Below are 13,698 nucleotides of genomic sequence, written 5' to 3'. Positions count from 1 at the left end.
TGTCACCTAGGTATTTTCTCAGTGTTTATTTAAGAGATCGATAACCACATTCGGCGTGATTATGCGACTCGCGTAACCATCGTAATCGAGTCAATTTGAGCATTCTAACTGAATTCGCCCCTTAAGTTTGGTAACTGAAAGAAATAAGCTAGCGTTTGAACTTTGACAGTCAGGAAATCAAGATGACTTAACAAGCTTCAAATTGTCTCATTTCCAAAAAGTAAATTATAAAATCATGTTAACATTATTTAATTAACTGTCAGCTATTTATTCACCTGACTAAGCGTGTGAACTTCACAGGTGTTATTTACACAGAAATTACCAACTTTCTTTTTTGGTTCCTTATAAATCAAATCAAAAAATATTCTCTTCGCGCAGATCGTAACGTCCTGTGAGCAGAGCTTGGAAGGTATGTTTTCCTTTGGTATAAGTTCGCGAGATTGTTCGTATGAAGTCTTTCTTACATTAATGTATCTGTAGTCACCATAAGGGATTCCTACAGGTTTTTCCTTAATCTTCAGAGGTTTGTGATTCGGCCAATTTCGCATTGGCTTCATTGAGCTCTTTCAGTAAAGATTTGGATCGAAGTGCTAGTGAAGTAAGATGCATTAAGTGAGTCCGTTTAAAGACAAAATAGATGCTCAGTGACTAAAAACGTCTGGAATGTCGCAAATGTGAAATTCGCGGACTTTTGATGAGATAATTTTTCTTTTCAACTATCCTCACTGAGCAATGTCCTGCTTCGACCTAGACTGAAAAAACGTTTTAGCTAGTAATTTACATCTCTTCCTCGTAACATTATTTTTTTTTTCACCGATCATCTTAGAAGTCACTCGAAGAATACTGAACTCTTCGGGACTGGTCATTAGAGACCTTTATCAGTTAGGACGGCAACGCTAAGGAAGACGCCGATTCAAAAATGAAAATATATTTATAGTTGGAATCTCGCGAATGATTGGATGTATTCAGAATAACATATGAGAGGGAAGGTTTCCTTTTCTGGTGACAGGGCAGTGGTCATTGAAAGTCTTGAATTTTATTCCCAGACGAGGAGGATAACTAACTCCTCCCCTCCTCTTACGCTAGCTCCTAGTCTTCAATATTTCAAGAATGTTCTGCGGTCAATTGTTAACCAGTTAAGTAAACTAAATAAGTGGCGATTAATAGTACGAGTTAACAATCAATGACGCTGCTGCAGGATTCCTTTTCAATCATTTTGTCTGTTCTTAAAATGTCTGCATTTTTTGTTTTTTTAATTTAGGTACATCAACTGGGAGCATATTAAAAGCGCAATGGAAGTTCTTTACTCCTTGTTGATCATTCTTTTTGTGGCTGACACCTGCTGCAGCCAAACGTGCTCGAATGCAAATTGGTGGCATACTTTTGACCGAGAGGGGTGGTCTTATTGTGACTGCAAAAATCAATACATGACTGGTCTTTGGAGGAATGATGCTAAAGGTTCAGACGATGGTATCTATCTCATAGAGCATGTTAAGTGTTGTGTTGCGCCTTACGGCATGAAAGATGTGCCAGCATCCTGCAAGACAGCCAACTGGTGGGGAGTTCTTGATAGGTAATTTGGCCAAAAAATCTTTTAGGCTCTTTTCATTCTTACGTTAAAAAAACAATTATTACTTTTTTGTTGCATTTATGTTTTTATTTTCTACCTCATTTTCCTTTTTTTTTACTTCACGATAGCACTAACAAGTGGGCAACCTGTCCAGATGGGTATTTTATGGGAGGTCTTTATAGGACAGGGAAAAACCATTGGCTGCATAACATCGAAGAGGCTCGATGCTGTAAGCCAGAGGGCTTGCCAGATAAATATGCAGACTGCTATAATGAGAATGTTTGGGGTTCGTTTGATGGTAAAGGACTCAGCGAGTGCAAGCGAGAGGGCTACTATATGGCTGGAATATTCAGAGGGAAATGTGACAAGCTGTACTGTCTTGAAGAGTTTAAATGTTGTCGAATGATAGGTAAACGCGATGATATCATAACTTATATAATAAGCTGGGATTATGCATGGTAAAGCCATCATGGTCTTTATTCATACAAGCCAGCTTAAATCCAATGTTCAAGGTGTTACGCTCCACTCTTGCGTACTTCTTTGATGTCAAATTATCCTATTACAGCTCCACACATGACTACACACTGTTCAGTAACTGTTTGATAAACTAAAATTATTCCCTCTTATTTTAATGCAAATCCATTGATGAGGAAATCAAGACATTTCTTCTTCTTTCCTAGCTATTGAAGGCCCGCCTATCCAAGCTGATGAAACAAAAAGCAAAGAGTAGTTCCCAAAAACCAGGTAAATTTCATTGCTTTTATCCCTTTCCTTTGACTTTGGGTTCTTTTTAAATGCAATGAGTTTTTCTCTGAAAAGAGGAAAAACATTGTTAAAGACTTTGTGTGACGTCAGGCTCATAACTATAAAAATCATTTCTGAATGAACAATTGAAAAAGGAATTAAATATGATAAATCATTCAAATAAATAGGGCGAGCTCAATCATAGAGTTTTGAGTATAATCATATTCAGGTTTCCTCTCTCTCTTCTAGATTCTGCGTGCGGTAGAGGCTAGGTGATGGGTTAGATGGAAATTGTTAGCGCAAAAGTTTTAAACGTACGTCTATCATATGGAAATAGTGTTGCATGACATCAACAATAAACGTGTTGTTAGTTCAAATTTCGTTTTAGGACTGTTGTTTTACTTTATGGATTCCTACATCTGAACGTTGTAACCCTTGGTCGTGTCTTTTCAAAGACAGCGGTCAAACTTTGGCGCATGTGTGAACTTGTGATAGCAGGTGGCTTTCAGGCCTCTCATAGGAGTCATGAAAACTATTTAACCCCCTTACAATGACCAGAATTGCGGTCTAATTTCTTCTTGAAGTGAAAAAGCAAGCACTAGAGTGAAAATGAAATGAATGCCCTTTCAAGAAGCTCTTGAATTTCCTGAAAAGTATCGAGAACAGTGTGAAGCGTATGAACATCGATGTTAGGGTAAAAACATTTTTTTTGATACCGGTCAAAACAAAATTTGATCAACAGATACCCACCAAGAAAAAAGCTTTATGTTCGGGAAGTCTCGAGTTTTTCTTTTACCCAACCATTTTTGTTAGGCGAGGACCTAACAGCTGCTGATCAGCAAATGAGCCGACTCTTTTCCCTCTCCTCTCGAGCGGATTCAAAAGAGCGGCTGTTGTCGAGTCTGGTACATTTTGGTTTGCCACGGTAACGCAACAGTTGATCTGAGGAAGCCGAGTGGAAGCCTCTTACGTGGGTTTCATTGGGAATGAGATTTAGTCTTTTTCATTTCCTTTTAAGAAAAGAAAAATTATCAATTTGAGCAAAGCGAACTTATTTGTCAACAGATATTGCCTCGGATTGAATATTTCATATCACTTTCTCCAAATTCATAAATTTCTTTTTTTTTTCAAGAGATTTTCATGTTCCAACTAACATCAAGTTTTCTTTTTGGGACATTAATCCTTTTTATTTTATTTTTGTTCATTTTATCATCTCCAGGATATCATTGCAATATGGTATACAGACAACAGTTACGATGACAAAACGAATAAATTTATCAACTTTGTTGAATATCCAAGGTGTAAAGGTATCGATATCGTCCAAATGTATTAGATATAACGATCCATGTAAGAACGGATTCAAATGTGTCAACCTCCCAGGAAACTATCGCTGCGATTTTAAAACTGGATACACTAGAAACAATTGTGAAACGGGTGAGCAATTACCTTTGATCACTCAGTTAGTTAGTTAACGCTAGTAAGTTAGGTACCGGGTAAAGGGGTTTATTTGTAAAGAAATTGAGGTACTGCGTTGCCAGAGCGAAAATAAGTTAGATGCACTAGTTACGAGTCACTTACTCATTATATCAATTATGACTTTATAATATACAATACGTCCTTTTTTAATTTGTTATAAGTACATGTACACGATTTTACCAAAGAGGTCACGCTAAAAAATACAGCAGATGTTTATTCATTATATTTGACTCGGCATTCTTTTTATGTACGCTTTTTAATTTATTTGCGAAAGAAGCCTTATGAAAGAAACAAGAAACAACTAAATGATGAATAACGAAATAAAAGGACAAGAGACATCTTTAACTACTTCAACATAAAAAGATTAAAAAAGTCTCAACCAAGCTGTGTTCTATTGTAAAGCACGCAGGAAGCGGCTAGAGCAGAAAGAATTCAAAGGGAAACACAAGACATTGTTGAGTGAAAAGAAGATAAAAATTAAAACAGCGCTGAAAGGGAACTTTCTGGGTGAATCGCTGCGATTGTATACCTGGATACAGAGGAAACAACTTTTAGAGCTGTGTCGAATTACTACATTTTGAACCCTTTTGCTTCAAATATATTATTTGACGAGCTGAAGAGGGTTATGTCCAAAGCAACCTTTAATGTGGGGATTGGATCGGATATTAAATGTTCTGTCTTTTACTTTCAGACATTGATGAACGCTCGACCAATCCGTTTCAAAATGGAGCTCTCTCTCTTCTCACACTATAGACATGAAGGTCATGAAAATTATCGTTAACTAAAGAAGCTCCTTACTGTAAAACAAATGTTCTTCGTCAGCACCCTAGGAAATGTATGGAAAACAGTTTCGAGAGAATACGTTTATTTTTCCCTCTCCAGCAGAGAAAGCTGTAATTTCATTTGCTAATTACTGTTCAATAAGTAGAATAACATGTCGACGACAACGATGACGATGGCGATGATGATGATGATGATTAGGAAAAATTCGCTCCTCTTGGAGCTATTAGAATTGAGCTTAGAGCAGAAATTATGTGTAAAGGTGTTGCTTGTGACAGGTAATATTGTCACCATGGTAAATTTCATGGCATTAAAACTGATTAATACCACCTGAAGGCAAAGAGATGTTACAAGATAGAGGTGATGATTGCTGCTGTTTTGCTTGTTTGATGCTTTCCCTTTCATTTTCATTTTTGTTCATTTTATCATCTCCAGGATATCATTGCAATACAGTATAGGTTAGACATAGATGGAAGATATAGCGCAAGTGTTTAAAAAATCCTCTACTATAGCATCATCAAAATCCTTTTATTATGTTAACGATAAAATGGCTTTTGAAATTAGATCTCGTGTTGCTCTTTTTTCCGCTGCTGTCATCTGAAAAGCTCTTAGGCAGCTACGGTAAAAACCTTATTTGTTTCTCCCACTGCTTATTCCTAACGGGAAATATCAGCCACCGTTGCGGTGATTTCCCCAATTTAACGGGGGGGGGGGGGGTAAATTGTACACCAAATTATGCCAAAAAAAAAGAAAATATATATATATATATGTATAGCTCTTTGGCATACAAAGCTTTGCTTTCATGTCCAAATTGAGCACTCTACTAGGATGAGTCATTGCTGCTAGCATTATGCATGCTCACTAGTTTTTCTAGTTTGAGCACTCTGGCATGGCTTAGATGATCCCACATATGTGAGATCATTTGAGGTGGCTATATAGTCTTTCCTCCATCCTAGCATCAGCACTGCACTGATGAGGCCCAGAAGGCCGAAACAGTACTGTCTGCAGTTAGTTATATATATATATATATATATATGTAACGTTTCACCTCTGCAAGGGATCTTGAAAGTTTATAAGTCACGACGCCTCAACATGCTTAAGATGATTCCACTCTCATTAATGCACTTCCACTCGTTTTTAGTCTTTAAAGGAGGAAATGATCTTGTCAGCTTAGAAATTTCTATGCCCTCGCATGCTCAAGGATTCCCTACTCTTAAATCAGAATCATCAAAATATGATGATATTGATAGTAGTGGGGAGTAAATTAATCATTTTCATTATTTTCCACGTAGTTATTCCCCTGCCTCAGCTTGAAGGTTAGAGGCTTAATTATTGTAGCTTAAGTATTTATTTTTTCGCCTATTTTCATTCATGAGATCGATAACCACGGACGGTTTGTGTATGCTACTTTGTAACCATTGCAACCGAATCAATTTGAGCATTCTAAATATATTCTCCCCTTAAGTTTGGTAATTAAAAGAACTAGGCCAGCGTTTGAACTTTGAGGGAGATCTTGCTAGTTAAGAAATCAAGATGACTTAACAAGCTTTAGATTGTCTCATTTCCAAGAAGTAAATTATAAAATCATGTTAACGTTAGTTTAACTGTAAGCTATTTATTCACCTGACTTAGCATGTGAACTTCACAGGTGTTATTTACACAGAGATTGCCAACTTTCTTGCCTGGTCCGATATAAATCAAATTAAAAATCTACACTTCGTGCAGATCGTAACGTCTTGGGAGCAGAGCTTGGAAGGTATGTTTCCCTTTGGCATAAGTTCGCGAGATTGTTCGTATATAGCCTTACTTCCTTTTATCAGTGTATATGCAGTCATCATAGGGAATTCCAACAGGTTTTCCCTCAATGTTGACCGATATATTTCATTTAGAGTGACTTCAGTCTTAGAGACAGGAGTTCAGTAACTTAAAATGTCTGGAATTTCGCAAGTGTGAAATCCACGCCTTTTGGTGCGATTACTTTTAAAACCATCTTCACTGAACAATGTCAGGCTTTGACTTAGACCGAAAAAAACATTTGAACAAGTAATTTACATCTCTTCGTTTTTCTTGCCTCATTACTCTTTTAAATAAGATAATTTTTTTTCACCGATCATCTTGGAAGTCAGCCGAGGAATAATTCTTTCATTCTGGTCATTCATGTATCACCTGGGGAAGTCGGAAGATTTTGGCTCTGTCAAGACAAAATTTATCCGATCCCCCCAAGAGGGCTCTTTCATATTTTTATGACCCCCCTCCTCCCTCACTGGTGGTTAACTTGCAGTCAACTGTCTATAGTGCCCTATAAACAGTTGAAGGATTACTGACCCCTCCCCTCCTCTTACGCTAACTCCCAGTCTTCAATTTTGCAAGAATGTTCTTCGGTCAATGGCTGATCAGTTCAGAAATCTAAATAAGCGCGGCGATTGATAGTATGGGTTAACAATCAATAACGTTGCTGCGGGATTCCTTATTAATCATTTTGTCTGTTCTAAAAATGTGTGCATATTTTGTTGTTTTTTTAGGGACGTCAACTGAGGGAATATGAAAAGCGCAATTTACTCTTTGTTGATCATCCTTTTTATGGCTGACACCTGCTGCAGCCAGACGTGCTCGACTGCAAATTGGTGGATTTCTTTCGACGGAGAGGGATGGTCTTACTGTGACCACAAAAATCAATACATGACTGGTCTTTGGAGGAATGATGCTAAAGGTTCAGATGATGGTATCCATCTTATAGAGTATGCTAAGTGTTGTGTTGCGCCTTACGGCATGAAAGATGTACCAGCATCCTGCAAGACAGCCAACTGGTGGGGAGTTCTTGATAGGTAATTTGGCAAGGAATTTTTAGGCTCATTCAATCTTACGTTAAAGAGATTAATACCTTTTTTAAGTTTTTATTTTCTACCTCACTCTCCTTTTTTTTTAACGATAGCAATAACAAGTGGGCAACCTGTCCAGATGGATACTTCATGGGAGGTCTTTATAGGACAGGAGACGACCCTTGGCTGCACAACATCGAAGAGGCTCGATGTTGTAAGCCAGAAGGCTTGCCAGATAGATATGCGGACTGCTATATTGAAAATGTTTGGGGTTCGTTTGATGGTAAAGGACTTAGCGAGTGCAGGCGAGAGGGCTACTATATGGTTGGAATATTCAGAGGGGATTGTGACAAGCTGTACTGTCTTGAGGAGTTTAAATGTTGTCGAATGATAGGTAATTAAAACGCGATGATATCATAAAGCGGGTTGATCATCGTGGGGAAATTACCGCGGGCGAATATGCTGGGATAATAGCAAGGTATCGTGGTCATTATTCATACAAACCAGCCTAAATACAATGTTCAAGGTGCTACGCTCCACTCTTGCATACTTCTTTGATGTCAAATTATCCCATTACAGCTCCACACATGACTGCACACTGTTAACTATTTGATAAATTCGAATTTAATCTCACTTATTCTAATGCAAAGCCATTTTGTGGAGCTCAAGACATTTCCTTTACTTTCTTAGCTATTGAAGGCCCGCCCATGCAAGCTGATGAAACAAAAAGCAAAGAGTAATTCCGAAGAACCAGGTAAATTTTAATTCTTTTATCCCTTTTGCTTTGACTTTGGGTTCTTTTAAATACAATGAAGTTTTCTCTGAAAAGAGGAAAAACATTGTTAAAGACTTTGTGTGACGTCATGCTCGTAACTATGGAAATCGTTTCTGAATGAACAATTGAATAAGGAATTAAATTTGACAAATCATTCAAATAAATAGGGCGAGCTCAATCGTAGAATTCTGAACATAATTTTATTTAGGTTTCCTCTCTCTCTTCTAGATTCCGCGTGCGGTAGAGGCTAGGTGAAGGGTTAGATGGAAATTGTTAACGCAAAAGTTTTGAACGTACGTCTATGATATAGGAACGGTGTTGCATGGCATCAACAATAAACGTAATGTTACTTCAAATTTCGTTGTAAGAATGTTGTTTTACTATAAGTATTTCTAAACCTGCACGTTATAACCTTGGTCGTGTACAGCGGTCAAACTTGTGTGCATGTGTGAACTTGTAATAGCAGGTGACTTTCAGGCTTCTCATAAAAAAAAAAAAAAATTTTCTTGATAACGGTCGCAACAAAAGGTCGATCATCAGATACCCACAAAGTAAAAAGCTTTATGTTCGGGAAGTCTCGAGTTTTCCTGTACCCAACCATTTTTGTAAGGCGAGGACCTAGCAGCCGCTGTTCAGCAAATGAACCGACTCTTTTCCCCTCTCCTCTCGAGCGGATTCAAAAAAGCGGCTGTTGTCGAGTGTGATACATTTTGGTTTACCAGGGTATCAACATTTGATCTGAGGAAGCCAAGTGGAAGGCTTTTTTTTTTTTTTTTTTTAAATTCTCATTCTCTTTCTCTCAAAAGAGGAACACCATAAAATATACGTGCACCACTTCTGTGAAACATAATCAATTTATTATCACTGTTTACGAGGGTTTCGTTAATCCTTTCATTTCCTTTTGAGAAAAGAAAAAGTTTCAATTTGAGCAAAGCAAACTTATTCGTCAACAGGTATCACTTTCACCAAATTAGTTTAATTCTTTTTAAGAGATTGTCATGTTCCATTGTCTCTTCCGAGATTTAGGATCCTCAAATACAACCTATCAAGATAACATTTCTACAACCCGAAGTTATGCTGAAAATATCCAATTTTATGATAATAAGATTGGCAACAGAACCTGATATCGCTGTCGAGCTAAAACATCCACGACGAGATGCGATTTCTTCTCAAAAAAAAGAAAGACAATGTATTTCATGAAGTCCATTTTGTAATTTCCCATTTAGTATAACATCGAAGTAAAGACCATTTCCATTTTATTCATTTCTTCGTTCAATCTAAAGATAAAATTTTGTATGCAGTGACTGATATCTCGCCTTCGATGGTGTGCTCTACAATAACGATAACAATTACGATGACAAAAAGAGCAATTTATCAAGCATTGTTGAATATCCAAAGTATAAAAGTATCAATATCGAACATAGTGCAATTGAACATAGTCATACGGCTTCATGGCTGGAATATGCATAGACGATTTTGACTTACTACATTGTCTTGAAGAGCTTAAAAGATGTAAAGAATTTCAATAGTAAGTAATCTCTCCTATTTATCACTTTATTTCATATAATTTTATTTATTTCTTTCTTTATTTCATTTTATTTTAAGTTTTTGATAATCCTATGGTCTCACCTCTGCGAGGGATCTTGCAGGTTAGAAATCACGATGCGTCCTTATGCTTTGGGTGACTCCATTTCCATAAAAGCATTTTCCTTTGCTTTTATTTTTTAGAGGAGCCGAGACAACGTTTTACTTTTGCAAATGATCTTGCCAGCTTAGAAATTGGTACTCCTTAACACACAAGAGATGATCTTATTCTCACTGTAAAAAGTAACAAAATAGCAGTAGGTAAGAAATTTTTACTAAAATCATCAGTTTGGCACGTTGTTAATCACTTTCTTCAGCTTAGAGGTTAGAAACCTATATATTAGCCCAAGTGACTTGTCACATTTTTTATCACTTGTATTGGATTGTTATCTTAGTTTCAGGTTTTCATTAATTACTTGAAAGATCATTTTCTACAGGTCTATGCGACTTATCTACATGACCATTACAATCGAAAGCATTTAAGCGCTATAAATGCGCTCTCTCTTAAGTAGAGTTAGTTTGATCATTAAGGGAGCTAGGCCAGCGTTTTAACTTTCAGAAGGATCTTGGCGGTTAAGAAATCATGATGCTTTAACAAGCTTCAAATTGTCTTATTTTCAAAAAATTAATTAGAAAACCTTGACAGTGTTGATAATGATGATTAAAAATTTTATTAGCCTCATTAAATTGTCAGCTCTCTATTTATTCACCTGCCTTTTATTATGAACCAGATAAGTGTTATTTAAGCAGAGATTGCCAATTTTACTTCTCGTTCGAAATAAATCAAATTGTCAATAAATACTTCGCGTAGATTGTCCCAAGTGTAAATCAAAATAAAGCTTGGAAGGTAGGTTTCTCTTCGGCATAAACTTGCGAGATTGTTCGTACGTTGTGATCTTAGCTTCTATGTATCCGCAGTGATAATACATGACACCCACAACTTTTCCCAAGATTTTGACCCATGTATTCTGTTAAGAATAACTACAGATATCGAGGTTCGCGTGACAGCCAATTTCACATGGGCTACATTGAGCTCTTTCATTCGAAGCGAAATGGCAAAGTGAGTAATCGAAAAATTAGTAAGTGAAATGGCACAAAGTAAGTTCAGCAATTAAAAACTTTTGGAATTTCAAACGTGTGAAATTCATAAACTGTTGAGATTATTTCTTTAACTATTTCAATTGAGGAATGTTAGGCTTTGACTCACAGCCGTTTCTGAAAGTTATTTAGATCTCTTCTTTCCCTCTAACGACAGGAGTAAAACAAAAAATGATCAATTGAATTTCCGTACTCTCGTTAAATTTGAGAACTCTTTCATAGAAGGTTTAGAAGTCACACGAAGATTGTCTCTTGCAGCTGGCTAAATCTATAAATTAACTACTTAAATTCACATAAAGTACCATTTGTGTTGCTAGAAATTGTCATTCTTAGAAAGAAAATAACTCCTTAGCATAGAATTATGAGGTGTGAAGTTCCGATAAGTCAACGAGAGTGTTTCGCACCGCTCGTGATACGGCAATGGTCATCGCAAGTCTTGAATTTTATCTTCAGACGTGAAGGTTACTGACTCCTATCATGGTAAAAGAAACAGACGTATAGAACCCACCATGTATTCAATATCTTGAGAAACATTTTTCCGTCAATGCAAACCAGTTAATAAGTAATCTACTCAAGTGGCGATTGATAGTAGGGGGTAAAAAATCAAAAGCGTTGCTGGAGGATCTCTAGTTTTGTCTCTTGAATCGATTGTTATTCAGTTTCCTACCGAGGAAGTGTTCTCACAAAGAATGCCTTTTTATATATAGATACGTCAACTGAGAGCATATGAGACGCATCATGGAAGTTCTTTACTCCTTGTTGATCATTTTTTTCATGGCTGACACCTGCTGCAGCCAGACGTGCAAGAATGCAAATTGGTGGCATACTTTTGACCGAGAGGGATGGTCTTATTGTGACTCCGAAAATCAATACATAACTGGTCTTTGGAGGAATGATAACAAGGGGTCAAATGATGGTATCTATCTCATAGAGCATGCTAAGTGTTGTTTCGCCCCTTATGGAGTACATGCGCAAGACATACCAGCATCCTGCAAGAAAGCCAATTGGTGGAAAGTTCTTGATGGGTAAGTTGGCGAGAAGTGTTTAGACTGTATTATTTCATGGTTAAAAATCAAAACTTTTTTGCCACATTGAAGTCTTTAATTCTTAGCTAATTTTCTTCTTCTTTTTCTATTTTTTATTTCATTTTTTTTTGCTGGATAGCACCAACAAGTGGGCAACCTGTCCTGTTGGATACTTCATGGGTGGTCTTTATAGGACAGGGAAACACCCTTGGCTGCATAACATCGAAGAGGCTCGATGCTGTAAGCCGGTGGGGTTGCCAGAAAAATATGCAGATTGCTATGATGAGAATGTTTGGAGCTCGTTTGATGGTAAAGGACTTAGCGAGTGCAAGCGAAAGGGCTACTACATGGCTGGAATATTTAGAGGGGAATGTGACAAGCTGTACTGTCTTGAGAAGTTTAAATGTTGTCGAATGATAGGTAATTAAGACGTGAAGATATTGTACAGAACGTAAATTATCGCGGGTCAAAAAGCTGGGATGAAAGTAAGGCTTCCATTGGAACAAACCAGCTTTGATTCAATGTTCAAGGTGCTTTACATAACTTCACATTGTTAATTATTTTGTAATTCCTCTTACCCTCGTACAAAGCCATTGACGAGGATTTCAAAATATTTGCTCTTCTTTCCTAGAAATTGAAGGCACGCACAATCAAGCAGATGAAACAGGCAAAGAGTGATTCTCAAAAACCAGGTAAATTTTATTGCACTTCTTTGTTTTGCTTTGAATTTTGATTTTTTTGGTTGTTTGATTTGCAAGTTTGATTTCTGTTCAATTAAATGATTTTTTTCCGCAAAAAAGGAACAACACTGTCAGAGACCAAAGGTATCATCAGGCTCAAAATAATGACAAATTTGTCGTGAAGTCTCACTTAGCTTCTCTGCGGCAGAGCGACATAATCGAAATCTTTGCATTTGTTTTATTATCTTTGTTTTTATATATGTTGTACTATTACAGCAGGGAATGTAAAGTATAAAAAGCAAGTAAAGACAAACTTTAAAAAAATGAATCAGCTCATAATAAAACGTAAAAAAGTAAATATACGCCGAAAGTGTGCTTTCGTGTTGCTAACAGGAAACATGGTCTCGATATCTCGAAAATCGTTCTCTTTATGGACAAATGACCAAGTAATTAATTAGAGTTCATCAAATAAATAGGGCGAACTCAATCATAGAATTTTGAATAAAACTATATTAGGGTCTCTTCTTTCTCTTCTAGATTCGGCGTGCGGTAGAGGCAAGGTGATGGGTTAGATGGAAAATTTAAAGTTTTAAACGCATGTCGATTGTAGGGAAACAATATTACGTGGCATCAACAATAAATGCATTGTTACCTCTACTTTCCCCTTGAGACTGAGGTTGATCTTATTACTTATCACTACACCTGTACGAGGTTCGAGTATGACCTGTGGTAAACGCCATACATCCGCTCTTTAATCAGCAATATATAATGAAAATTGATGGAAAAAAATTGACAAAATCATTCAGCGAGCGTGCCAGGGTGGCCAAAAAAACCTACGAGATAGGCAAGAGCGTATGTTTTCAAAAACAGCGGTCAAACGTCTGCGCATGTGTGAACGTGCAATAACAGGTGGCCAGCCTTCAGCTTGTCTTATTGGAGACATGAAAATTATTTAACCCTTGACAGTGACCAGTATCTCATTTCTTCTTAGAGTGTGACTGTTTAAGCAAACGCTAGGGTCATCAGATTAAATGAAATAAATACCCTTAAAATAAGCCCTTAAATTCTCCTGAAAAGGATCGAGAGCAGTGCAAAGAATATGCACACCAATGTAAGGGTGAAAACAACTTTCTTGAAAAAGCTCAAA

At 37.0% G+C, this 13,698-nt stretch overlaps 2 protein-coding genes across 3 annotated transcripts; both read left to right on the top strand.

The window, feature by feature from the left end:
- Positions 1-306: 306 nt before the first annotated feature.
- LOC149046514 (uncharacterized) lies at positions 307-8,520 on the top strand. Of its 2 annotated transcripts, none has more exons than XM_089205586.1 (5): positions 307-409; positions 1,262-1,573; positions 1,699-1,979; positions 2,251-2,314; positions 8,393-8,520. In XM_089205586.1, the coding sequence occupies exons 2-4, from the start codon at positions 1,293-1,295 to the stop codon at positions 2,298-2,300; spliced, it is 612 nt and encodes a 203-aa protein (XP_089061712.1). In that variant the 5' UTR covers positions 307-409; positions 1,262-1,292; the 3' UTR covers positions 2,301-2,314; positions 8,393-8,520. The 2 variants fall into 2 exon arrangements, with proteins under 2 accessions (XP_089061712.1, XP_089061711.1); XM_089205585.1 differs by lacking the exon at positions 8,393-8,520 and adding an exon at positions 2,564-2,691.
- On the top strand, positions 6,206-13,208 carry LOC113686085 (uncharacterized). The gene is made up of 7 exons (XM_089202574.1): positions 6,206-6,326; positions 7,093-7,395; positions 7,503-7,783; positions 11,568-11,871; positions 12,011-12,291; positions 12,503-12,563; positions 13,089-13,208. Exons 2-6 carry the CDS (start codon positions 7,112-7,114, stop codon positions 12,547-12,549), a joined length of 1,197 nt encoding a protein of 398 aa, XP_089058700.1. The 5' UTR covers positions 6,206-6,326; positions 7,093-7,111; the 3' UTR covers positions 12,550-12,563; positions 13,089-13,208.
- Positions 13,209-13,698: the final 490 nt, after the last annotated feature.

The sequence above is a fragment of the Pocillopora damicornis genome, chromosome 4 (assembly GCF_964200805.1).
Source record: "Pocillopora damicornis chromosome 4, jaPocDami1.2, whole genome shotgun sequence".
NCBI lineage: Eukaryota > Metazoa > Cnidaria > Anthozoa > Scleractinia > Pocilloporidae > Pocillopora > Pocillopora damicornis.
Note: the sequence above shows the minus strand (reverse complement) of the source record. Positions and strands in the feature narration are given on the sequence as shown.